The following is a 25,423-nucleotide window of genomic DNA, read 5'->3' on the forward strand; positions in this document are numbered from 1 at the left end:
TTTTACAAAAAAAAAAAAATCCATTATTTCCTGCTCTGTTAACTTTACACAAATCAGCTTGATTCAATAACAGTGCAAAATGGATGTTAGATTACCAATTCCATCTGTATTTCTAGTAATTGTTCTCATAAGTCTGCTTTAGTTCTGTTTTGTGTTCTTAATTTCCTGCTAATTCTAACAGAAAAAAACTGCTTTCATGCTGAAAACTGGATTTCCGACTGTTTTCATTAAGTACAGCGACATGTCTTCCAGCATATCTTTTACGGATTATTCTTTATCTTCTGCCTTCACTCTCACATACAGCTCTTTGCTGAATAAGGCTTTGTGACTTTCTGTTCATTATTTGGCTCATGGAATGTCAGCAATGCTGCTGCCTGCTTAGGACTAAGATTTACCTCCATTTTTTGTGTTGAAGTAATCTCTGAATACCCAAGAGGCTTGTTAGGTAAAAAAAAAAAAGCCCTAACAAAATCTTTATGCTTTGAAAAGAATTTGGCATCACAGTTTAAAAACCAGTCAGGACATGCTTTCTCAGCAATAGAGTTTGATCAGCTACTTATGAAGTAGATCAGGCTGTAGTATTAAGAGCACAAACAAATTATTCTTACAGAAAAATGTAAGATGCAAACCGCAGATTCAGCGACATCAGAATCACATCTCTGTGATCTTTTAAATAACCAAAATGGAACTTAATAGTTTGAAGCTTTTCAACTGAAGTAAGAAGCTGTTAAATAAAATGGGCTGGAAGTTTGTCACAAGTGGGGTCCCTCAGGGATTGATACCAGGCCCCACACACTGAACATCTTCATAAGTTACCTGGGTGATGGGATTGAAAGCACCCTCACCACATTTGTTGATGGCACTAAACTAAGTGATGAGGTAGACGTGTACCTACAAGGAAAAGCCATCTGCAACAGAGAGCCTGGAAGAGTAGGGCAGCAAGAATGCTGGGAAAATAAGCAAGGACAAGCATGGTCCTGCACCTGGAATGGCATAACCTGAGAGCTCAGAATAGGCCAGGATCTGTGTGGCAGGGAGCAGCCTTGCTGAAAAGGACCTAAGGGCAACAGGGACAACAAGCTGACCATGAGTCAGAAGTGCAATGCTGCAGCACCAAAGGCAAATTGGATCCTGCGCTGCATCTGCAGAAGTTTCACTAGAAAAGAGGTGTGATCATCCCACTCTACCCAGTGCTTGCCAGGCCCCACCTGGAGTAATGTGTCCACAACTGAAAGAAGACATGGACAAATTGGAAAAGGTGCAAAGGACAGCCATGAACACCATCAAATGGCTGGAGAATTTGCCCTATGTGAGAAGATTGAAGGAGTTAGGCCTCATCTCCCTGGAGAAGAGTCAGGGAAGACCTCATCACAGTACTTCAGGGCAGCTACAAAGAGACCAGGGGCTCTCTCTTCACAAGAAGTTGCATAGAGAAGACAAGGGACAACAGCTAAAAGTTGCATTAGGAGAGGTTTCATCTAGACATAAGAGAAATTTTTCAATGAGAACAATCAATGACTGGAACAACCTCCCCAGGGACATGGCAGAATCTCCATCACTGGAGGTTTTCAAGACACAACTGGACAGTGCTAGACAACCTCATCTAGGCTCCTTTTGCCATGAAAGCTTGGACTGTATGATCTTTTGAGATCCCTTCATCTGGGCTGTTCTGTGATTCTAAAATAAACACAGGACACAAAAAATATAATTTAAAATATTATAATTCATAGACTTCAGGATCTGATTTGTGGTCTTCAAAGAGGTCTTCCAGTAATGATAAAGAAAAGTAATTCCTGTTGTTTCTTTTCTGTATCTTAGAGGAATATTTCTCAGGAAGTTATGGTCCTTTCCCCTAATCTCACAGAGTTTTATATATATGTGTATCATATATGAAACCAAATTAGATACAATGGTATCATAGGTATTTTACAAGCTAGTGTACCTACACATATTTGAACAAATAAAATCATCTCTGAAAAAAAAGGTGCCTGACTGACCTTTAGAGATCATCCCTTTTCAAACCCAATCTATCTTCTTAATCCAACAACAAATAGACCACGTTGAGAACATAAAAAATGGTTACAGAGACAAATAACTATTTTTTGTTTTATTTTACTAGGCTCATTTCCAGTCAGTTGATCTACAATTATTTTTGAAGGTCCACATATCAGAAACCTCTGTTTAACAAGACAGAAATTCTTCCCTCATTACTAAAAGTCAGCTTTACTGTCACTAAAATGAAAATATATTTAAGAAGAAATATATTTGTAAAAATAGAAAAACAAAATTTGAAAAATATTACAGGGACACTTTTAAAGATATCGACAAGTATGTAAAAGGAAACACAAACAGAAGCATACATTTGTATTGAAAACCTGGGTGGGACACAAGTAATTATTGATTCTGTGACACCCAAAATGTTTCTTAGTCTCAGGCCCATTCTTAATGTAATAAGGCATGAGACTAAGAAATATCAGTGAAAACATACCAGATTAAAACTGTGTCTCATTACAGACCCTGAATATTCAGCCACAAATCATTTGAACATCCTCTGTCCCTCTATTTTCACCCAAACAATCAGTAGCCTGGGGGGAATAATCCACTTTTAGCAAAAGAAACTTACTCATTCTGCTCTGTGAAATAAGGCAGTCAAAAATATACATACAAAGGACCATCTCCAAGAGAGTCCTTTGCACCTGGGCACGTGTATACAAGACAGAAAGAGCACGCCATGCATGCAAAGCGTGCAGTGGCCTCATTTATTGAGAATCCCGCCTTCGAGGGGATTTCAAATCTTTCATATTTTCCAGATGTTAGTAAAATCAGATATGCATTTAACATATGTTCAAAGGTAAGCAAGAGAAATTTGATTTGGGTAAGTACCATTTTAATAACCAACAGCAAAAAAAGACCAGATAACAAACAGATAGCCTGCCTGCCTTTTGGGCCTACTTAAATTCGTATTAGAGATTACTGTGTGCTACAGGAAGGTTATGAAACCTGCAATGGAAAATATTTTGGCAAATGGCAAATTTGATTTTTAATTATTAGAAGCATTCAGGGTCAGTTTATAGATTCAGTTGTATCACTACACCCCTTGGACTATTCTGCTAATTTGTAACACATTCACAAGGCGAGAATGAAAGAATTAAAAGGAAAAAACCCAAATAAACCAAACCCACAACCCAAACAAATATCACTCAAACACTAGATACATAGCATTTTGGCTTCCTCATATTTTATTTAATTCTTAGATTTTACGGAAAGGCATGGTTTTTTGCTACAAAGAAAGTAGAAAAGCTTTCCATTGTAACTAGTAATGACTACTGAGCCTAGGAAAAAAAAGTCAAAATCCTGTGTATCTTACCATGGAAAGAAGAAGCATCATTCCTCTTAACAGGGACTTAGAGGGGTATACTATACAACATTACAGAAGACCACACTTTTGTCAGCCTTCAAGTGAATCTTAACAGTAAGCTTCAAATAGTTTTGGATGCAATTAAAATAAAAAATTATCAACTACTTAATCTTCTAAAGCTCACATCAGATTAATCAGCATTGAGCAGGAATTTCAGAACTCAATCTCCTGAAAAAATGAAGAATAATCTTTATTACAAAGGCTTTCTTTCAATAGGCAAGAAAGGAAATAATCTCATTCACAAATTTTCTGTTCACTAATTTAACTTTAGGCATTTATTAGAACAGTCTCTAACCTCACTCTGACAATGAAAAGGATCGACTTCCTTGAAGATGAAACAAAACCTGCCCTCAAACCCCTTGTGTCAGATTAGCTTTTTGACTTGCTGTTTCTCTGTTCACCAGGTGGTTAACTGAGGTAATAGTAACTCCCTGCTTTAGAAGTATGAGGGGATGGTGAGAGTCTGTAGTCATGTATTATACCAGCAAGAACTGGCTAAAATAACTCGGCACTGCTCAGGCAGCAATGATCTGGGCATTGGTCAGCGCTGGTGAGCAACTGCATTGTCCATCACTTGGTTTTCCTTATTTTATTTCTCTCTCTTTTCATTATCATCATTATTTTTGTTGTTATTATTAATTAATTTTACTTTATATAAATTGTTAAACTGTTCGTATCTCAACCCATGGGTTTTACCTTTTTCTGGTTCTCTTTCCCATCCTACTGGGGATGGAGGAGGGGCAGTAAGCAATCAGCTGCATTGTACTTAAGTTGTCAGCTGGGGTTAAACAACAATACTGTACAAACATGAGATATTTTATAAAAAATTTAAAATAAAAATTAATTTTTCAAGGAAGTAACAGGGAATGAGGAAGGAATAAAGGAATAAAAAAAGAAAGGAAAAAATGAAGTTGCAAGTCATATGGCAGGCAATTCCCACAAAGTAGCAGTAACAAATACAAGATTTTGTTTTTATGAAAAATCAAAATACCTAGGCATTTGACACATCTCTCTAACTGCAAAAAAAGTCCTTACCCAGCATTCTGAATAACAAAGAGACAAGTATTTTAAACCCTGAAACAGAACACTGAAAGATTTTGTTGTTCTCTATCTGCTTCCTTATTCTGACTTGTTTCAAATACAATTCCCACTTTGTGTCTGGTGCCACTAACAGTTGTTCTGAATTGAAGTTAACCAAGTTACAGAAACAGTATTCCATAGATAATTCTTACTGGAAATTAAAAATATGAAAATATATACACCATTAAGGATTTTAATTACATGTCAGAAGAGTTCCTATTGGCACAATTTTTCAATTTGATTATTTGAGCATAAAAAGAAACAAAGTTGTCTTTGCAAGAAGAGCTTAAGGTCAAGAAACCAAGTCCAACTGCTAAAGGAGAAAACTTTGAATGTTTTCCAGCTATATTTGAATACTACAAACACCAAGCAATCAACAAAGTTGAGTCAGATGCAAAAAAATGACCTAAAAAACCCCAACTTGGTAATCCCGTCACTACTCTACCCATTGGGTGTTCAAAGCAAAGTATCGATTGCTGCTGACATATTGAATGAAAATGTCCAACAGCTGTAATAGGAGAATGTTAAAGCTATTATACAGTATTTTTAGCCAAGTTATAGTAACAATTTCCTCAACCTGGTATAAAAAGCCCACTTCAATACTCATCCCTCAATACAGAAGAACTGCTTGTGTTGATCAGTTTTCTTTTTTCAATTATGTGTGATTTTGAGCAAGTGGAAAGGTGTTATATGCACTTCTTTTCCTCCACAGATGGCATCTTTTTAAACACCTAAGTTGCAGGGATAATTCATGATATTTGGATAACCAACACACTGTCATATTAGAATCAAAGCTGCAACCAAAATAAGAAACAGAACTAGAAATAATGATGTGTTAGAAAGCCTGTGTTCTTTCACTCTGATTTTAGGATGAACACATTAACCTGTTCCATCTTCTGTTTTAAAGAAGACTGACATTAATTTTAATTGTAAGCTGTACTTAGCCAAAAACAATCCTATTTTTAATATACATTTGACTAATATATGGCCAGGCACATTTGTAATGAGACACCTTGTTGATGTTTCTGAACACGCTTTTTATACATATGCAAGCACGTTTCCTTTGTCTAACAGCACAGTATCATGTATTAGGACACAAGATGGTGCCTATTTATTTCCCAGTACAATCAGTTTTATTTCCCACTTCAGGTGGAACCGAAAGTTGTGACCAGATATTAATCAAGTGCCATTATCTTGAAATAGGTCCTAGGGAAGAATATTTCTTAGGTCAATTTATGGCCTGTTGTAAAATCCTGTATCTGCTAAGAAATAAATTTACACACATAGTGCCCTCCTAATAAAGGCAGGGTATCCCTTTTTTGTTGAGTGTCTGTGTTGTGCAGGCAGAAGGGACCTGCAGGGTTGGCCTCAGTGAGGGCTGCCCTGTGCACATACAGCCATTTCCAGCCAGCTCCACTGGCTTGCCATCAGAGATAGTTGAGCTTGTCAGCTAAGACAGCGGTGTGGAACAGAAGTTTGCCTGCAGCCCTTGGAGAAGACCATGGAAAAGCAGGTTATCCCCCTGAAACCCACAGAGGACAGATATCCACACCTTTGGCCATGCAAAAGCACACAATGGAGCAAGTTCCTGGTACAAGCTTCGTGTGACCTTCTGTCTTATCATCCTACACTAGTTCTAACTGGCAGTAAATTAAATAACTTTCCCCAAAGTCAAGTCTGCTTTGCCCATCATGGTAATTGGTAAGTGATCTCCCTGGTTTTAGCCTCATCCACAAGCTTTTCTCTTCTTTTCTCCCCATCTTGTTGAATACGGGGAGTGAGAGAGTGTCTGGGTGGGCATCCAGCAGCAAGCCAAAGTTAATCAACCTCAAGGATAAAACAAAAAATGAGACTGTGACAAGCCACTATTAACAGAAGGCTTTCTTTTAGATGTTTCTACTAGGAATCCAGATGATCTCAGAAGTTTTGGAAAAAGTCCTAGAAGATTATTTTGTCACACTAAGAGTCTGCCAAAGGCTCTAACTGCTATATACTATGAATAGCAAATGAACTATTTTGCAGCTTCACTTCTCAGCCTATCATCCTGTGGAAACCTATATTTCCTGAAAATCTAAAACTACAACTTCAGAATTTTTCTTAGTTTTGTCCTGACCTAGTAATTTCTGTCCCCTTGCACAGACTAAGCCACATGCTCTCACAAACTCACACATTGCCCTGTGTTTTCACAGGGTTACAAGTCAAATTCTCTGGTAGCATGACAATGGGTATTCCTTTCCACACAGTCTTTTCTTCATTAATGCCCAAGCACTACAATTGTATGTGCTAGAAACATGGTGTCCATAGGGGTGTCCTTTCCCCTCTGAAATGAAGTATAGTTTTGTAAAGGAAACTAAAGCATCCATGCACTAAAATGGCTCAAAAGAAATACAAATTTTGACTACTTAGGACCACCAGTATAAAAGCAGAAATTTCTGACTTGGCCTAGCTTGCTTACACTATTTTGAGTTTCCTCAGGGCCACCAGCATCTTTTTGCATCCAACAAATGATGTCTAGATTAAGCATTTCTAATTCTAACATATATACAATGATTGGGTTCTCAAGGTAGCAAACAAACATCAAGAATGTCAGGGAGAAAGAGACAGCAACTAGAAAAGCATCTTCCCTTTTCCTCAGCTTGTCATTATGTCCATCTTCCCCAGAACAGAAGCAGATGTAACACTATATAGAAGCCTAAAAGAAAAGGAGCTAATGTGTTTGTCTCCAAAAGTGATAGCCATAGGTTGTGGACTCAACCAAGGATTGTTGGTAATAACACACTGTGAGAAAGAACAGGATGTGGCTGGAGACAGCGGCCATACAGAGGTAGGACAGCACTTTTCTGGGACAAACACCCTTGTTCTGGCTCCTAGAGACAAACACAGCACAGTCCAGCACACATGTAGAAATAATGTGGAGAAGTGCATGTGGACATGGACTGCAGCAGGGAGATCAAGACCACCAGAGACCCCTCTAAGCCCTCCAACCCATTTCCAGAAAGGTCTGGAAGAATAAACTGCACATGATAACTAACCTGTATAGAAAGGGAGTCACCTATTTTCCAAGCGGAGAAACCGACCCATAAACAGGTACTCCCACCAAGCCCAGGCAGCATCTCCAGGACCCTGGACATCCCATCAGCCCACTGCTGTGTGTTTATACTAGGAGGTCAGGGACTAACATTCCAATTTCCATGCCAAGTGTGTAACTCACTAAAAAACTCTGAAAGCTTTTGTGAACCCTCTGGCTTTTGTTGCTCCTTTTGACCACGAGCATCTTCAAATCCTGGGTACTCCTGTCCCCTTTAAGGGTGGATGCCACACACTACTGCAACACTAATCAATATTATTAACACAAAGAAGTCAGAAACCTCACTTGAAATCCCTTCATTCTTCCTGGTGAAATGCATTTTTGTTGACCAACCTGTCTTCCTGGCAATAGCTTCCCTCAGTTTTTGCATTTGGATCCTACTTGCAATATTTTCTATCTCATCTGCCCCTATCTTTTCAAATTCAATGTTTTAAAAAAAAAACTTTATTCTTACCAGAGTCACTGACAGATTCATAATCCTTCCAAACTGATCAACATAGTAGACATTATCCTGGTACCAGGAGTCAAGGTGAAGATAATTATACATGCCAAAAGCACGCATGTGGTCAAGGGTGTATTGATCATCACGAAGCTGCACTTCTGCTACAGCTGGAGGGAGAAGAAAAAGACTATTTTAACAATTATGTATTTACAATTCAGTAATTTAAAATTCAAACTAATAATATAAAAACATTTCTTCCATTTTCATTCCATAGGTATGCTTTATTTGAAGAAAAATATATTATGTATACATAGTTTAAAATTTCACTATAAGCTTGGAAAGCAAGTCATCTGCCCTAAAGGCCACTGCAGCCATTTGCTTTGATTATGACATCACTATTACCATTTACAGTGGCCTATTGCAGTGGTTTGCCTTGGCTGAATGCCAGATGCTCATTAAAGCTACTCTATCACTTCCCTCCTCAGCTGGACAGGGGAGAGAAAACATAAGGCTCATGAGGGAAGATGAGCACAGGGAGACATCGCTCACTGATTACTGTCACAGGCAAAGCAGACTCAACGTGGGGAAATTAGTTTAATTTACTGCCAATCAGACTAGGGTAATGAGAAGTAAAACCAAATCTTAAAACACATTCCCCTCCAACCCTCCCTTCTTCCTGGGTTCAACTTCACTCCCACTGGTCTCTCCCTCCTCCCCCTTCCAGTGGCACAGGAGACAGGAATGGAGTTGAGATCAGTTCATCACACCGCTCTGCTTCTCCTTCCTCCTCATTCTCTTCCCCTGCTCCAGTATGGAGTTCTTTCCACAGGAGACAATCCTTCACGAGCTTTTCTAAGATGAGTCCTTCCCACAGGCTGCAGTTCTTCACAAACTGCTCCAGAGTGGCTCCCTCCCACAGGTCACAGTCCTTCAGGAAAGACTGCACCGGGGGGGTGCCCAACGCGGTCACAAGTCTTGCCAGCAAACCTGTTCTGGTGTGGACTCCTCTCCCCAGGAATTCACAGGTCCTACCAGGAACCTGCTCCAGCCTGGGCTTTCCATGCCATCACAGCTTCAGTCAGGTGCATCCACCTGCTCCGGGATGGGGTCCTTCACAGGCTGCAGGTGGATCTCTGCTCCCCCATGGACCTCCATGGGCTGCAGGGGAACAACCTGTCTCACCATGCTCTTCACCACAGGCTGCAGGGGACTCTCTGCTCTGGCACCAGGAGCACCTCCTTCCGCTCCTTCCTCACTGACCTTGGTATCTGCAGAGTGGTTTCTCTCACACAGTCTCACTCCTCTCTCTGGCTGCAGTTCTGGTACAGCAACTTTTTACCGTTCTCCAATATATTACCCCAGAGATGCTACCTCCATGGCTGATGGGCTCAGCCTCGGCCAGCATCTGGTCCATCTCAGAGCCAGCTGGGATTGGCTCTGTCAGACATGGGGGAAGCTTCCAGCAGCTTCCCACAGAAGCCACCCCTTGTAGCCCCCTGCCACCAAAACCCTGCCATGCAAACCCAATACACCTCCACCCTGTCTCTCACCAGCATGAGCTGAGGTCCAGCTTACCAATAACCCTCACAAGATGAAACACGCATCTACACACATGCAACAGCAATATCAAACCTACTTTGCATTACAGTAAGGGGAAAAAAGTCTGCTCTGTAGTAACTCTAGGAAAACAGCAGCCAAAAGAAATACTCCATATAATTACATGGATTTCATAGTCTTAAATTTTTAACTAATCTATCAACACTTGAAAGGCAAAAGATTAAAACACTACAAAGCAGAATTAGTTCACAGTAATTACAAAAAAAAAAAAAAAAAAACCAGAAACAAAAGCACAAAACAAAACAACAACAAAAATCAAAAGCAAACAAACAACAACCCCCCACCATGATTTTAGCACTCTCATTAAGGCTGAAATTTTCAGAAATGTCCAAGATATCATCAAAATTTCAGACTAAGTTTTTCTAATTGAAAGAGGCTGCAAAGAATGGCTGTTCAGTTGAATAGTACCTTCTTCAAGGCAAGAAGCATACTACCTACACTCATCCACTTGAGCAAGATTTTTCCAAATAGAAGACATCTACTCAGCTACCAGTAATCAGAACTGGATTATCTGTCAAAGACTAACCAGGTTTTTACTTAAATTAGGTGCAGCTTTTTTCTTCTATTCCATATTTATACAGAGATGAAGCAGCTGTAGACCAAACATCTCAAAATACATTAGCAGAGGTCTCATCCATCCTTCTGTACACAGTCTCAGATAGACCAGAATTCCATTTCATTCTCCAGTACAGGCAACCCAGGATTCTTAGCTTTCCTACAGGGAACTTACCTTGAACTTCACACAAGAAAAATCCTTTAGAAAGTTACAAGTAAACTCTGTCAGTTCATGATGATTAGCACTCAAGCCCAGAGTATGGGAAAAGCACCTCAAGGCTAATCCTTCTCATAGCAGCAGTTCACAGTTATTTTAGTCCCTAATCTTTCAACTTCTACTTTCTCCCCTTTTCTGCTCAGAAACAGAGCAAATCAAATCTATTTCCAGTATTTCACTTCCATCCCTCCCCAAACAGGGGCCATTCAAAACTCTCTGCAGCAGCACTCAGATTTCTTACTCTTCTTTAGCATCTACTTAAACCCTACTGCAGCAGAAGTCATTTACTCTGTCAGAACACCAATTCTGCAAAAACCAGTTCACTTGGGAGTGCCATCAGTGCCTCTGCACAGCTATCACAGACTCAACAACCAGAGAGTCACTATATGGCTCAGAGCAGACCCCATTAGAGACACTGGCCATTATCATAAAAGTGGCTTTAGGAAACTATGCAAGACTATACTGCCTGATTAATAAAAAATCCAGTCATACTATACAAAACACTTGCAAAATGACAGCATAATTAGCAATTAGTCTCCTAATCACTGTTGATATTTGCAAACCAGCAGTTTTAATTCCACCCAGATCAAATCATTATTCATATTCACCACACAGGAGGGATTTCCGTACCTCTGCAATTAATAAATTACTGTTCCACAAGCTATGGCCCTTCAAAAAAAGCTAGAATATCAACAAAGGAGTGAGAAGAATATACACCTGTCTTAATGGCAAGGACTGCTACCCATTCCAATTCCTACTTTAATTAATTAGAATATTTTACCATAAATAACACTGTAAAAAAAATAGAATATATTGTGAAAATGCATTTTAAAGCTGTTTGTGTAACCAAGCTTTATCACAGAGGTATTTTTTCCCAACACAACAAGAGATGACATGAATATTTTCTAAACAATTAAAGACCAAACCAAATATAATCCAGGATAATTATTTTCAGTGAAACCAAGCACTTACCATCTACTTCCTGTATAGCTGATCTTATGAAATTAGAATATACATGTAGAAACATGTAAAGATTTTTTAGCACAAAAACCCTAAAATGGTAAGGCTTCCTTTCTCCACTTCTTCCTCCCCACTCCCCTAGTTATGTTGCTCCTGTCAGAACTGTAACTAAACAAACAGGAAAAATACTCCAAACCAGATTATTCCTAAAGTAAAGGTATATAACTTTTCAAGAAAATTCTTGGAACAATAAACTACTGATTAGCTGATTGTAAGGTGATAAGCTTTATAAAATCTGGAAGAACATGAATTCTCTATCCTTGATTTTTCTAGACTGTAGTTCTGATAAGCCCTGAATAATACAGGGAGTCAGGAATAGGAGATCCAAATCCCTTGTGTTATTGGAATATGTAATTAATTCCACATAAACAGAAGTCAGAAACTATACAATTCATAGGCGATTTTAAACCAGGAAATCTAACAAATGTGTACTGTCTTGTCATGAAACACTTCAAATGAGGGAACCAATGGCTTTCAGAATGTATCATACATATGTGTAGCCCTGCCAAGATGAAGCAATTATAGAACCTATTCTATTCTCCATTAATTGAAACCCATACTGTGATCAAGTGAAATCTGTGCACAGTTGCCATCTGCTATGACATACCATGTGCTTAGATAGTTTATAGAAGATTCTATACTAGGGTGAAATTCATTCCTTCCCTTCTACAGCCTTCAAGATTCAAGGTTTCTTGATGGTCCTTCAAAAAAAAAGAGAAAACCAATAGAGCTGAGTGCTAAAAAATAAAGGACAAAAGAGAAAAGAAGTGGAGACTTTTAATAAAGTAAATTCAGAGAAAGATAACTTACTATAAATGGAGAAGAAATACTTCAATCAGATCATCACCTTATTCAGTCTCACAGTTACACACTCTTATGCGTTTTTATTTTGTTGTTCAGTCAGGATTTTTTTCTGATTTGTTGTTGTTTGGTTTGGGTTTGTTTTGTTTCAGGGTTTTTATTTGGAGGGTTTTGGTGGTTTTTTATTTTGTTTATGTGATTTTTGAGAGTCAGACTAATTCACAAGTCTCAATGGGTTCACTAGTCTGTTTGGGTTCAATTAAGAAGCAGCAGTTAATGGCAGCTATTCAACAGAACAACGTGGTCTTTATCAAATTTCTGATAAATACACCTGCATCAAGAAAACTCAGAAACATGGATTCATACACTGTCATTCATACCAGAAAAGAAAGCAAATATACAGAATGCATAAATTAAATCTCAGTTTTCAATATTATTTCCCAACAACCCTAGTTAGGTGGGATATTTTGGACTAGTACAAAGAAAACTGTACTACTTTTCTAGAATTGTATTTATCTCTACTAGTTCCATGCTTACAAAGAGTAATTTGACTCAAAATAATTTAAACATAGTTAAAGATTTTTCCTCACAATGCTTTACTTGAAAGCAAAAGCACTAAATACAAAGTAATCCATAATAATCAACAGAAGATAGTTAACTGTTACAATAAGATCCCTAGCTGATTATTATTACAATTATTAGTCTCCAGTGCAAAAAAAAAAAAAAATCTCCTCTGAATAAAGAACACTATTAAGGAACTTATACTTTAAATGAATAGAGAAGTCTTACATCTGCCATCAAACACTATGAAGCAGAACTGGGGTGAAAAAAAAAAAGAGAAAAAAAGGGTGAGGAACAACCCCCAAAAAGCCCCTCCATTTTTAGATGTTTTCCTGAATACTCCAAAGCAACTTTAAAAAACTGCAAAATATGCAAAGTAATTAACACCAGCATATTTTGTGGCATCAAATACTATATGCTTGTATGTCATGCCTTGTTTTGCAGTGCCACCCAGTGGAAGCAATTTTGTATTTCAGATACACTGATCTACTAGTGGAAGAGATAATTTATTTTCTAGTATCAGCATTCAAAGATCCTTCTAACCCTGCATTAATGCTTTTTCTTCTAATTATAAAAAATATGTTCTTATTTTTAAAGGCAGCATCATCTTGTTGTTAACATGTGCCTGAGACCTAAACTTTTATGAACTACAGCTGCAAATGTCTCTAAAAGCTCACAATTTCTTACTATTTCCCATACATTACTTTAAATTTCTTTTTATATTTAATTTTTCAAATGCAAATGGAAAATGTAAATGAAAATCTCTGTAAAAGTTTGAAACACTAGTGCCTTTTGCTCCATAAAGAGTCACAAACATGTTTTTTTTCCATGTACCACTACTAATGGGCAACTTTTCACTGAAGTACAGACCTTCTAAACAGGATGCATTACCACCATTTTTCAAATAAAGTGATAAAACTCATAAATGCTCATGATCAAAGGAATGCATTCTCTGCATATTGCCCTGGCTTGCAACAGCAGCTCATGTCTGAGCAAATGTCTAGTCTGCCTTCCAGCTGTAGCTATATTGAAAACATCCACTACTACATCATAGATACAGTGGTCCTGCCATATAGACAAGGTAGAGAGGAAAGGGATCAGGGACATCTGCATCTGAATAAATTCTAAGCCTCTGGAAAGAAAAAGGAATTAAGAGACATCTGACCAGTAAACAGCAAAGGTCTCAATCCTTTAAAAATGTTGTGCAACTTGGACATGTTCATTGTTGGAGACAAGGATTTGCCCCACAATCTCTGTTTTGGACTCTCCTGAGATCAGATATGGGCAGAAAAGACAACCATAAACAAAATGCTCTTTTGCCCCTCCTAAAGGTTCAGTGATCAAAAAAAAAAAAAAAAAAAAAAAAAAAGGCAAAACTCAGTGCAAGGGAAACATTTGAAAATAAGTTATGGAAAGAAACTAAAAAAAGTAAGGAGAAGGGCAAAATTTATGATGAAGAGCTAGGAACTAAAGGCATAATAATGTAGGACTAGTTGAAATATATTACCAGGATGAGAGATGAGAAAACAAATGACTGTGAGAGTTTAGCATTAACTAGGACAGAATGGGTTAGAATAAGAAAGAAATAAAAGAAGAACATGTATTTAAAAGAAAAGGGAAGGTATCATATTTCCCCCATTCTTCTTCGCTGTGACCATACATTTTAAGCAATTTACAAGGAAATCACCTTCTATCACAGATCTAATAAATATTTTTTGAAAAATTATTTCTTTGTCAGTTGCACATCTGACCACAGCAAATTCCTGGCAACCACAGTCAAGCAGTTGAAGCATATTAGAACTGAACACTAAGTTTTACACGATGGTCAGAAAATGAAGCTCGCTGTAGTCCTCAGGAGCATGACAACCACCACACATTGTCACACAACACCATGTGCTGCTATCCGCCTGCTCCAGTGGCAGAAGACTGCATCAATTCCACAGGGCAATTTTTCTGGTCATTTTATTTTATAGTTAGCAGTGAAATTCATAAAAATAGATAAATATAAAAACAGAGATAAAAATATTGAGACAAGACTGATACTCTAAAGTTCACTATGCAAGTTTGTAATAACACTGCATAAATACTTCAACTACAGCTGAGCTAAAACTCAGTTCTACTTAGGAATAAGCACCTATTTCTTTTTATTGTCATGTATTCCAAGTACTCTAAAACTCACATATTTACCTTAACTGCCACCAAATTTGGGATGCCAAACAGGCAGAACTATAAATCTCAGGTCATTTGAAACAAACACTCATTTTCAACACTCATTTTCAACAAATTCAACAGCCTTTTTACATTAATCTTCCAGATTCTACTATGATATTTTTGCAAGCAATTGTGAAAAAAATCAGAAATAATTATGCTGACAGTGTTCCTAAACATTTGACATTTTTTCAGCTATTGCACTCAGTCCCACTTTGACGAAATCAAATCAAATTCTTCACACAGTGACAAATATTATTTTAATAATCAAAAAACTACCAAGCTCTTCATTATGTTCCAGAGGCTTTGAATGTGCACACAAGTGTGCTGAATAGCAGAAGTTCTTGGCCTTCCCACAAAATATTGGTTTCTTCTCCCATGCAGTAATTTGAAAAAGCCCCAGCCTTCACACCCATCCATAGTCTCTACAACTCACCTCATTATTCCTGTACAAAACAGAAATCAAGTTTTGGAAGGATACCCTAAATCTAACACACATGTAAAGTACTGACACTGAGAAATACAAAAAGTCAGGTACAGAACACCTCTGCACTGTGAGGAAACTGCCTTGAAGGAAGCAAAAGAAAACCAGCAAGGCGAAAGAGGCAGCTGTACAGCCTAAGAGCAGCCTGAAAATAAAATGTCTGGAAGACAGATCTAAGGCCTGATATGTTTCCTGTTATTAATTCCAAAACACAGTAACAACAATAAAAGCTTTCCACTCTCCAGAGGACCAGTATTTGTATGCGCACACAGAACAGAACAAGTGAGTTAGTAGTAGCGACTCTGTAGGACAGTTGAGTGGTTAGACTGAAATGAGTCAGGGTCTTTGCGCTGTGAGAAGTGGGGAAAGAAAAGAACACAGTCACACATACCAATCCTGTATCACACGTGTTGGGGTTTTAGTTTAGTCCTATTTTTTTTTCTGTTAAAGGAATTTTCCCCTATACATGTTGCTAGGGGAACAAATGGCTGAGTACATAAGGAAAACAAAGGACCTGGCTGCTCTTTTTGTTTCACCTGGGGGTGTGGGCAGTTGGGTCTCCGCGTCCAGAGAGAGAGGAAGCTGTTTTTCCTACTGCCGCTTTTCTTTCTGCTGGAGAAAACACCAGGATCCCAAGCCTGCCTTCCCCGCCGGGAGCCCGGCCGTGGCCGCCCTGCCCCGCTGCTGCTTCGAGCCTTCGCTGCGTTGTAGCCGTGCTAACCCTGCCTGCCCAGACCTCCGGGGGGGTTCCCCGTTTGGATACATCTCCTCTGCCATCTGGGATTTGTGCTCGTCCCTGCCGCTCCAGCCTGCTGTTCCAGCCTGCTGTTCCCGAGGGTCCGGCCGGACACCAGGATCGGCTGCCCAGGGGTTTGTGAAGCTCCTTTGTTCCATCCCTTCCCGGGATCCCAGGGCACCGGTGCCGCGTGCTCCCCGAGCTCGCTCCGGAGCGCCCCCTGCAGCCGCGGGGGAACCATCGCACCTGCCCTGCTCACCGGGAGCCGCCAGCGCCCCTGCCGGCTGCGAGCGGAACTGCACCCGAGGGGAAAGGGCCCGACAGCCGAGAGAGGCTGGGACTGGGTTTGTGATTGTTTGCTGTTACTGCCACAGTTATTGTTGTTTGTTTGACTGGTATATATATAATAGTAAAGAACTGTTATTCCTATTTCCCACATCTTTGCCTAAAAGCCCCTTGATTTCAAAATTATAATAACTCGGAGGGAAGGGGGGTTGCATCTGCCATTCCAAGGGAGGCTTCTGCCTTCCTTAGCAGACACCTGTCTTTCAAACCAAGACAACACGAGTTCCTGTAATTGTTATGTAAAATATGTGAATGGACAAGAACTGAGAAGATCCATCTCTCCATTAGCAACTCCACTGTTCATGTACTCTAATGAAAATCTGTAATCCTCACCTACTTAGAACAGGTGCACAACTGACTATCCAGGAACCACAGAGGTAGCTTGACCATAGGCAGAACAGGAAATAAGGCAGTAATTAAGGCACTGCACCTATGCTACACATCTCTGTACATCTCTGACACAACTGTAGCACTCTCGTAACACGCACCCACTCACCTGCACTTGGACTGTCTTTTGAAAGGCGACACCTAAAGCAGTCTTACAGTAAAAATGTTATTCTTGTTAAATTTTCCAGTCCTGCCGTAGATACACTGACAGTCTAATTCATTTGACCTTCAATACAAAATTTATTGAAAAACTTCCTTCTTACTGCTGACAATTCAGCATGGCAAACATACCTTTCTGATCCACTACAAATACAATGTATTGTACACAAAACTAAAGTAACATATAATGGGTAACTCTGTAGACAGGTATATCGTTCAGTAAATATACCGAGACAGAGATTACACAAATTGTGTAATTACAAACTGTATTTACTGTCTCAGCTTTACAAAAAAACCCCAAACTAATTCATCCACCTTACAAAAAGACCTGAATTTCACGAATCGGTAAACGTAGGGTACTGAGAGATTTCAGGGCATGGCTAAGACTGTAGGCACATATCCAACAGGACTTTGTGCTAATGTACTCCTCATGTACATTAATTAGCCTGTTAATGGAGCAGCATCTCAAACACTAATGATGCTTGGCAGAGAAAGCAGGGCATGGAATGCATGGCCTGAAGATCCACCTCTGAACTGTGGGCAGAGTAAGAAAGAAAAACAGCTGATTTGCTGAAGTTTGTATAAGATGTTGATTTAATATGTATTTCTCTAAATCGCATGTGCTCCCTTCACACTCCGCTTTGGACTACCTCAGCTGGTAACCTGGCCTCACCTCGCCTGCACAAGCAGGCGATTTAGGACACAGATTTAGGACACAGGTTTCCTTACTCATTTGGGAACTAAGCGCACCAGGGACAGACAGCTACAAGGCAGAGGTCTGACAAGTCGGAGACCTCTGTCCACCATGAAGCCACCTGGGGGGGAGGACGACAGACGTCCCTGGCCAACTGCAGCAATCATAATGAGAAAAGCCGAGACGAAGCGCTCGGTCTCTGAAACGCCCGCCGCTCGAGAGGCGCGGGACTTCCGCTGCTGCGGGCCGGGCTGTCCCCAGCTCGGGGCACCCTGCACTGAGGGCCGCTGCCCGGCCGCGGAGCACCGCGAAGGGACGAAGGGAAACGCTGGGGGATGCGTCCCCCCCCGCGCTGCCCAAGGGATGCCCGGCGGGATCAGCCCCGCGCCGCGCCCGCTCCTCACCCGCGTCCAGCCCCAGCTGGTAGCAGGCCAGCGGCTCCAGAGACAGCTTGTATCCCTCGAACTTGGGGTCCAGGAGCAGGCGCTTGGCCTGCAGGGAGCAGTGGGCGGCGCCCGCCATCCCACAGCTCCGGGAAAACTTCGGGAATCGCCGGCAACTCCACGGGCCCTCGGGGAACGCGCGGCAGCGGCCGCGGAGCACCAAGGGAAGAGGGTGCGCGGGCGCCCGGCCGCCGGAGTACGTGCTGGGAGTTGTAGTCCGGGCCCGGAGGCAGCCGTGGGACCGGGGCGCGCCGGGAGCTGTAGTCGCCGAGCCCGGACTACGTTTCCCGGCGGAGCCCGCGCGCAGGAGCGGTGGGGCGGGCGGCGCGTGGCGCGTCTTGCCGGCGGCTCCGCCTCCTGCTGCACGGACCGGCGGCGCTGCGGCGGGCGGTGAGCCGGGAGCGAGCCGGGAGCGAACCAGGTCGGACTTTCCCTTCCTTTCCCCGCGCCGCTCCCTCGCTCCAGGGGCGCCGCTGGGCGGGCCGAGCGCCGGAGGCGCCGGGCGGGAGGGCCGGGCTGCGGAGAGGCCGCGCCCGGCGAGGGTGGGCCGCGCCCGCGCAGGCGGCCCGGCGAACTGCCGGTGCCCCGGCAGTCGAGCAGTCGGGCGGGTGCTGTACCGAGCTCGTCCCCTGAACCGGTCACACACTGGTGCTCCGGTCATTAACCACGGGCATGTGTCAGCGAACAGAACACTGCATGTCATTCTGTTTTGGTGACTTTTTTTTATTGTGCGAATGATACCAGCACTTGTCGAAACTCTCTTTTGCTCTGGGTAGGTTTGTGGAAAACCTAGATTTCCAACATGAATAAAGATGCCCAGATGAGAGCAACCATTAACCAAAAGCTAATAGAAACAGGAGAGCGAGAACGGTAAGTTGACTTCCTACTCCATCCCGGTGAGAGGCTTTAAATACATCAAAACTGCACTACACCTAGTGATGTCATGAAGATTTTTTGCCTTTTCTTTTATACCCCTGTTATACCTTTTTACAACTTCTGTATTCTTAGTGCTTTTTGCCTACATTCTTGGACTTGTTTGTCAAGCTAAGAGGCTAAACATTTTAGAAGCTTCGTAGCTAGGGATCAGTGTGCCCCAGACCCCAAGGTCCTCTCCAGAACATATTCTGTAAACCAAGATAGAACCATCCAGGAGAAGGCTCCTTGGGGAGGGGGGCTCACTTGAGCCTCTCACTGGGGAATCTTTGATAGATGTGCTAATTAGTAAAACCTATAATGTTATACCAGATCTTTTGGGGTAAGCATTTTGGCAGGGTGCATTTCGATGCATATGACCTAGGTGTGTGCACCTAAAGATCCTTAAAATAAATACCAAGGTAAAATCCCTTTTCCCCTTCTAACCGTGTTTGACTCTTGATTTTAAGACCAAGAAAAGGCATCACTAGAAGTAAAGTAAACTCAACTCTAAATTCTTTAAATGCTTGCACATGAAAGTCTTGAGTGTTATACAAAACTATTTTTAAAAATGCCTTTTGAACAGTTTTGTTTTAGTTTTACAACTGAAAAGAGATGGTGGGGAGTGATTGGCTTATGAACTCTAAAACTTTCTCTTATTCAGGTATTTTGTGTTGAAATGCCCTAGGTTCATGTAAGAATCATCATTCCATGCAGTTTGTTGCAGTTAAGTCTTGTTATTTCCTGATAAGGAGAATGAAACAAAACTTTCCTTTCTGCTTTTAAGTTTTTCTTGTGTTTCTAGCTCTTCGCTTGTTAGGTAAAGCAACACACAGTAGAATACATAAAACAGCACTTGTACAAGTCATTGTAGAGATCCCAATACAGGCAAACAAGTAAATTGCACAATATTTTTGGCCTTTTGGTGTCTCTTTAGTCTGTTTTATTGACATTGTATTCACATATCACTAGAGTGCTTGTGCCATTTCCCTCATCATTGTTTCACTGTGCTTGTAACACCATGCACCAGAAGCTTCATTTTTAAAGGCCTGTATGGCAATTTTTTTTCCTGGGTCATAGCCTTGTACCTGGTGTAACCTTTTGTAGCCTGATGTGGTATCTCTGCTCTACATCTTTCCTGGCTTTCACCATCCCCTTGGAGATTGCACAGAGCTTCAGCAAAGCAAGCAATTTCTTGAAATGGTATTGAGATCTATTTTATCCTAATTTAAGAGTTGGAAGGGTTTTATCAGGATGTCAAAAGCTCTCTTACAAACAAGCTTTATCAGAGCTGTACTATGATCAGAGGCAGAGCACTTGGATTTCTTGAATTGAGAAATATCTAGAAGCAGCCAATGTCACCTGTATTCTTACTCTGCTTTTTGTCATCAGTTCATCTGCCCTCTACACAATTCACTGAGTAAAAGGGATTAGACCTGCACAGTTCAGCCTCTTGCTGCAGTCATTTCATTCATAAAAACAGGGTTTTGCTAGAGTTATTTAGGATAGTACAGTATAGGCAGGAGAAAACAGTAAAAATATTAAAGTTATTTATCATATTTTTACTTTCATTTTCCCTTCTTCTGTTTTTTAGTACTAATTTTCATTTTTTTAGCTAACTTTCAATATTCTATTTTGATATATGGAGTAGATGCTTCATTATGGCAGATTTTGTCTTCTCCATTAATGCCTGAACCCTTGTTGCTTAAGCTTACATAGCTAACCATGCTTAGGAAGATAAGATATAGGATCCCTTCATTTTCACCCAAAACGAGGTAATGTGTAACTGGGAAGATAAACCTGCAGTTGAGTAGTGCAAAATTCATGTTTCTGAAAGGTGAGTGGGAAGGTTTTACTTATTTTGAAGACCTGGTATCAAGTGAAATACTCCAACTTAGAAAGTTTGCATACATCTGCTACCAGAATAGACTCAGTCAGGTCGAGTAATTCAAGGGCTTCTACCTTTTTTCAGTGGCTGCAGCATCAACACTGCCTGAGCAATTCTGTGGGTTAGCTCCTGAGGCACCAAATCCTCATAGTCCAATATGGTGAACTGAAATTGGAACTCATTTGGGTTTGGATTCACCTGATGTTCAGCCATTTCTGCTGCTGGTCTGGGAGCTCTTGGGTAGTAATTATAGGTTTAACTTTCACACTGGAGCATATTTAAGCTGTCAGGAATGTTTGCTGTTCTAACAAGTTGTATATTGTCTTAACAGCCTTAAAGAGTTGCTGAGAGCCAAGTTAATTGAATGTGGCTGGAAGGATCAGTTGAAGGCACATTGCAAAGGTAACAGTGGTCAATTAATTAATATCCTTTGTAGTCAGCTGAGACTCTGGCCAAATAAAAGTCCCAGATGAAGGCTTTACTGCCAGTTTAAACAAGATGCAGGCAAGAGGAAAGTATCCCTGGCAACTGGGTTTGCGTGCAAGGAAGCATCTTGCTGTCTTGGCAAAAAAAATCTTTAAAGAACTCTGATCTGAACCTTATTAAGCTTCTCAGACAAGTATAGGAATTGATTCCCTAAATATTTATGATGATAACAGCTTTTTGTTTTGAGAGTGATGACTGTTGCTACAGGAGAAGAAAAAAGACAAAGGAGAATTGAACAAATACAGTGGTGTGCAACTTAAAACCTTTAAACTTGGAGAACTTTGTTATCTGCATATGGGAGAGAAAGAAGTGCCTTTGTACTCTTTCTGAATACAGTTCTTGAAATTAAGGTCATCTCCTTAGAGGAGAGAAAACAAGCAGATGGACATCTGAATACCCAAATCTTTAGCGTTAAGTGTTTGGCATTGCTGGAATTTAATGACTTATAAATTGTATGAAACTGTTATGAATAGTACTTAAGCATCCAGAAATATTGCTGCATGATGAAATTTCCTTAAAGCAAGTAACAAATCCCTTGAGCTTTTGCTTAAATTCTGCTTTTGTCTGTTGTGCCTGGAAATTCAATATTCCACTACAAGTGTGTAGGGAACTACACTACAAGTGTGTATTCCACGACAAGTGTAGGGCTGAGTGTGTTAAATTGTTTTCATAGCTTGATTTGCAAAGAAGCCTGAAAAGATTAATGTTTGCCATTGTCCACCTAATGGCACTGCCAGAGATCACCCGTTTCAGTACTACAGAAAACAAGAGGGGTGTTTATCTGCTTTCTTAACCACACACTTCATACTCTGCTATAGTAAAGTTACGGAAAATTACTTGGTTTACATTAGTACTTTGGACTGTAACTGCAGTTGCTGAGACTGAAAAATACTCTGAAAAATAAGTTTATTTGTCTGTGTTAAGAGCATAATAACCTTCAAAAGGAAGGACAGAGAGACATGCAGCTCCTAGAACAGGTCCAGCAGAGGGTGACAAAGATGCATAAGGGATTGGAGCATCTCCTCTTAACGAGGAAAGACAGAGGGAGCTGGGCCTGTTCAGCCTTGAGAAGAGATGACTGAGTGGGGCCTCGTCAATGTCTATCAGTATCTGAAGGGAGGGTGTCAGAGGATGGATCCAGGCTCTTCTTGGTGGTGCCAAGCAATAGGACAAGAGGCAACGGGCAGAAACTCAGGAAGTTTCTCTTGAACATGAGGAAGAACTTCTTTACTGTGCAGTGACCATGAACTAGAACAGATTGCCCAGAGGTTGTGGAGTCTCCTTCACTGGAGATAGTCAAGAACTATCTGGATGCAATCCTGTGCCATGTGCTCTGGGATGACCCTACTTGAGCAGGGAAGTTGGACCAGATGAGCCACTGTGCTCCCTTCCAACCTGATGCGTTCTGTGATCTGGGGAGTGGGGGTGGGCGTTTGGGGTTTTTTTTTGTTTGTTTGTTTCTACAAATAGTTCATGTGATGTCAGTTCAGAAAACATATTTAGTGTCTTGGGGACAATCAATCCTAGGTACTGACATACAGTTAAAAACATTTATTTTTAAACAATATTTTAAGTTCATGCTCTACTGTATTGAGATTACTTCTCAGCTTTGACTTTGCACTTTTCAGTAGTGTGCAAGGCACAATAAGTGAACAATTGTTTAAATACTGATGTGTATTAAAAATAACCTTTATTTTGCTATATTACTGGTTTTTTTTTTTAATGTGTATTCCTTTCTTTCTGACATACTTTTTGACTTGGCTGAAATATGTACAGAAATCTTGTTTAAACCAATTGGAAGAAGAGTAAGGATTTACTGTGCTCTTCCTTGTTGTATGTTCCAAAGTTTTTTCCCAGTTGCACCTTTCTTAGGACTGTATAAATAATGTGTTTTAAGAGAGAAGTGAGCCAATTGTGAACTGCTCCAACACTCCAGTAATAGGCACATCTGGTAATGCTCAGATGAGATAAAACATTTTCATGTTTGTTTTTAAAATATAAGCTGATCAAGATGCATCAGCAGTGACAGGTTCCCATCCTTAAACCTATGGCATGAGTGAGAGACTAAAATCCACTGTACAATGCAGTAGGTACTGAGCTAATAACCTATATTTAGGTCCCATGCTCTTCATGTTCTCCCATGACTATGTAGGCAGGTTTTGTCTCTTAATCACCAGCACAGGTTTCGTCATCTTATGAATGGATTAAAAGACTTAAAATATCGGTCTTGGTCTTCCCCAGATGTCATTAAAGAAAAAGGATTAGAACATGTTACTGTTGATGATTTGGTGGCAGAAATCACTCCCAAAGGCAGAGGTAAGAAAATACAAATGTGGATGTAATACTACATCTATAAACATACCTACCTCTATTTCATTAATATTTTGAAAGCAGCATCATGAACTTGCCTGTGTTGGATTCAAGGAAACACGTTAATAGCTTGATATTAACTACAAATAAAATGTTAATAGCTTGATATAAACTACAAATAAAACATGCAAATTTGTATTGCGTAGCAGCCTTCAGAGTATTTTTGCAGATTACATTATTTAGTCATGTCTATATTCATTTTTATAATTGACTTAATGGTCCCAAGTTGTGAGTGCAACACAGATGTTTTAAAATTCAAAATCTTTTAAGATGGAAAATCAGAACTAACAGTGTAATGGGAATGGGAAGAGTAAAGGACATAGCATACAGATACAAAAAAAATTGAATCACTTAAGGAAACTGCAGTCCTCTTTATATTGTTCCTCTTGGGCTCTCTAGCAGGCTTTGATGTTAGTGGTAGTAACTTCATTAAGTTCTAAATAAAAATAGGCCTTCAAAATAGCTTGCTGGAGACCCTTACTTAGAGGCCAGGGTTGAGATTTTTTTTTGTCTTAAATTTGCGAAGAAAAAAGGTAGGATAATCACACTTCTTCTGGTGATTATATCCTGTTTCCTGTTGAATAATCCTTTTCCTCAAACTTTCCAATTTTCTGGATGAATAGGAAAAAAAACCTACCAATAACAACATTGTTCTCAATAGATCCCAATTTTAGTCTATTTTAAATGGGAAAAGTATAGATGTGCTATAGGAAAATTAAGTATTTTCAGTTACTTTAGGTATTAACGGAATTGCAACAATGAAAGAATAGAAGTAGCTGTTGTAAAAGTATGGTATTAGCATACTTCTTGTTTTGTCTTTTTTTACTTCTTACTTTCTTATTTGTGTTTCAGCTTTGGTACCAGACAGTGTAAAGAAAGAACTCTTGCAAAGAATAAGAACCTTCCTTGCTCAGCATGCCAGTCTTTAACTTTGACATTCATCTGGGGTACAGTGTTTCTGCATTACATCAGTCATGTCAGGATTGGAATGCAGTTTACATACTTAAGGATGGAAAATCATTACTTTTTCTTTGCACTGCATTGATTTCTTAAACTTGGTGTTATTTTAATAAAAAATTTTGTGGACTCATGGTTCTAAGGTGCTTCTATCTCTCAGTGGACTGTAATGTGGTGTCACCTGTTCCAGTTTTTAATAATCCATAACTTTATACAACTGTGAAACCTTGCAAAGGTTTTCAGAAAAGAAGCACAATTAACAAGTGTGTTGACCAGAAATGCAGAAAACAATTTAAAAAAATGTGGAAAATGGGATATGATGTACTGCTGAGCATATCCTTTCTGATTTTCGCAGAGTAAGCAGGAGAAAGTTAAGACTACATGAAACTGTTGGTGACATTCCTTTGGTACTTCTTTTCTAGCAAATGAGTTGTTTGAAGTCTCTGATGTGGGTTGGAAGTATTTACTCAGCAATTCATAAGAGGTTCAATTCTTCAAGAAAAAGGGAGTTGTATTTTTCCTCAGCAATTCTTTTCACATTTACTTTGAGTTGCT

The 25,423-nt window shown here is 40.1% G+C and overlaps 2 protein-coding genes across 4 annotated transcripts in view; one reads left to right on the top strand and one right to left on the bottom strand.

The window, feature by feature from the left end:
- NUDCD1 (NudC domain containing 1) overlaps positions 1–18,466 on the bottom strand; it is a 37,166-nt gene extending 18,700 nt beyond the window's left edge. The window contains exons 1-2 of one of the 3 annotated variants that reach the window (XM_039548929.1): positions 18,217–18,466; positions 8,041–8,195 (exon numbers count right to left, since the gene is read on the bottom strand). In XM_039548929.1, the coding sequence (XP_039404863.1) occupies positions 8,041–8,195; positions 18,217–18,334 (273 nt within the window). In that variant the 5' untranslated portion in view covers positions 18,335–18,466. Of the gene's footprint in view, positions 1–3,367; positions 3,587–8,040; positions 8,196–12,044; positions 12,139–18,216 lie in introns of those variants that run through there. The other 2 variants (XM_010404847.4, XM_039548930.1) reach the window with 2 other exon arrangements.
- Positions 18,467–18,566: 100 nt separating this feature from the next.
- Positions 18,567–25,004, top strand: ENY2 (ENY2 transcription and export complex 2 subunit). The gene is made up of 5 exons (XM_039548931.1): positions 18,567–18,676; positions 19,032–19,125; positions 21,387–21,457; positions 23,783–23,857; positions 24,764–25,004. The coding sequence occupies exons 2-5, from the start codon at positions 19,058–19,060 to the stop codon at positions 24,838–24,840; spliced, it is 291 nt and encodes a 96-aa protein (XP_039404865.1). The 5' UTR covers positions 18,567–18,676; positions 19,032–19,057; the 3' UTR covers positions 24,841–25,004.
- Positions 25,005–25,423: the final 419 nt, after the last annotated feature.

The sequence above is a fragment of the Corvus cornix genome, chromosome 2 (assembly GCF_000738735.6).
Source record: "Corvus cornix cornix isolate S_Up_H32 chromosome 2, ASM73873v5, whole genome shotgun sequence".
NCBI lineage: Eukaryota > Metazoa > Chordata > Aves > Passeriformes > Corvidae > Corvus > Corvus cornix.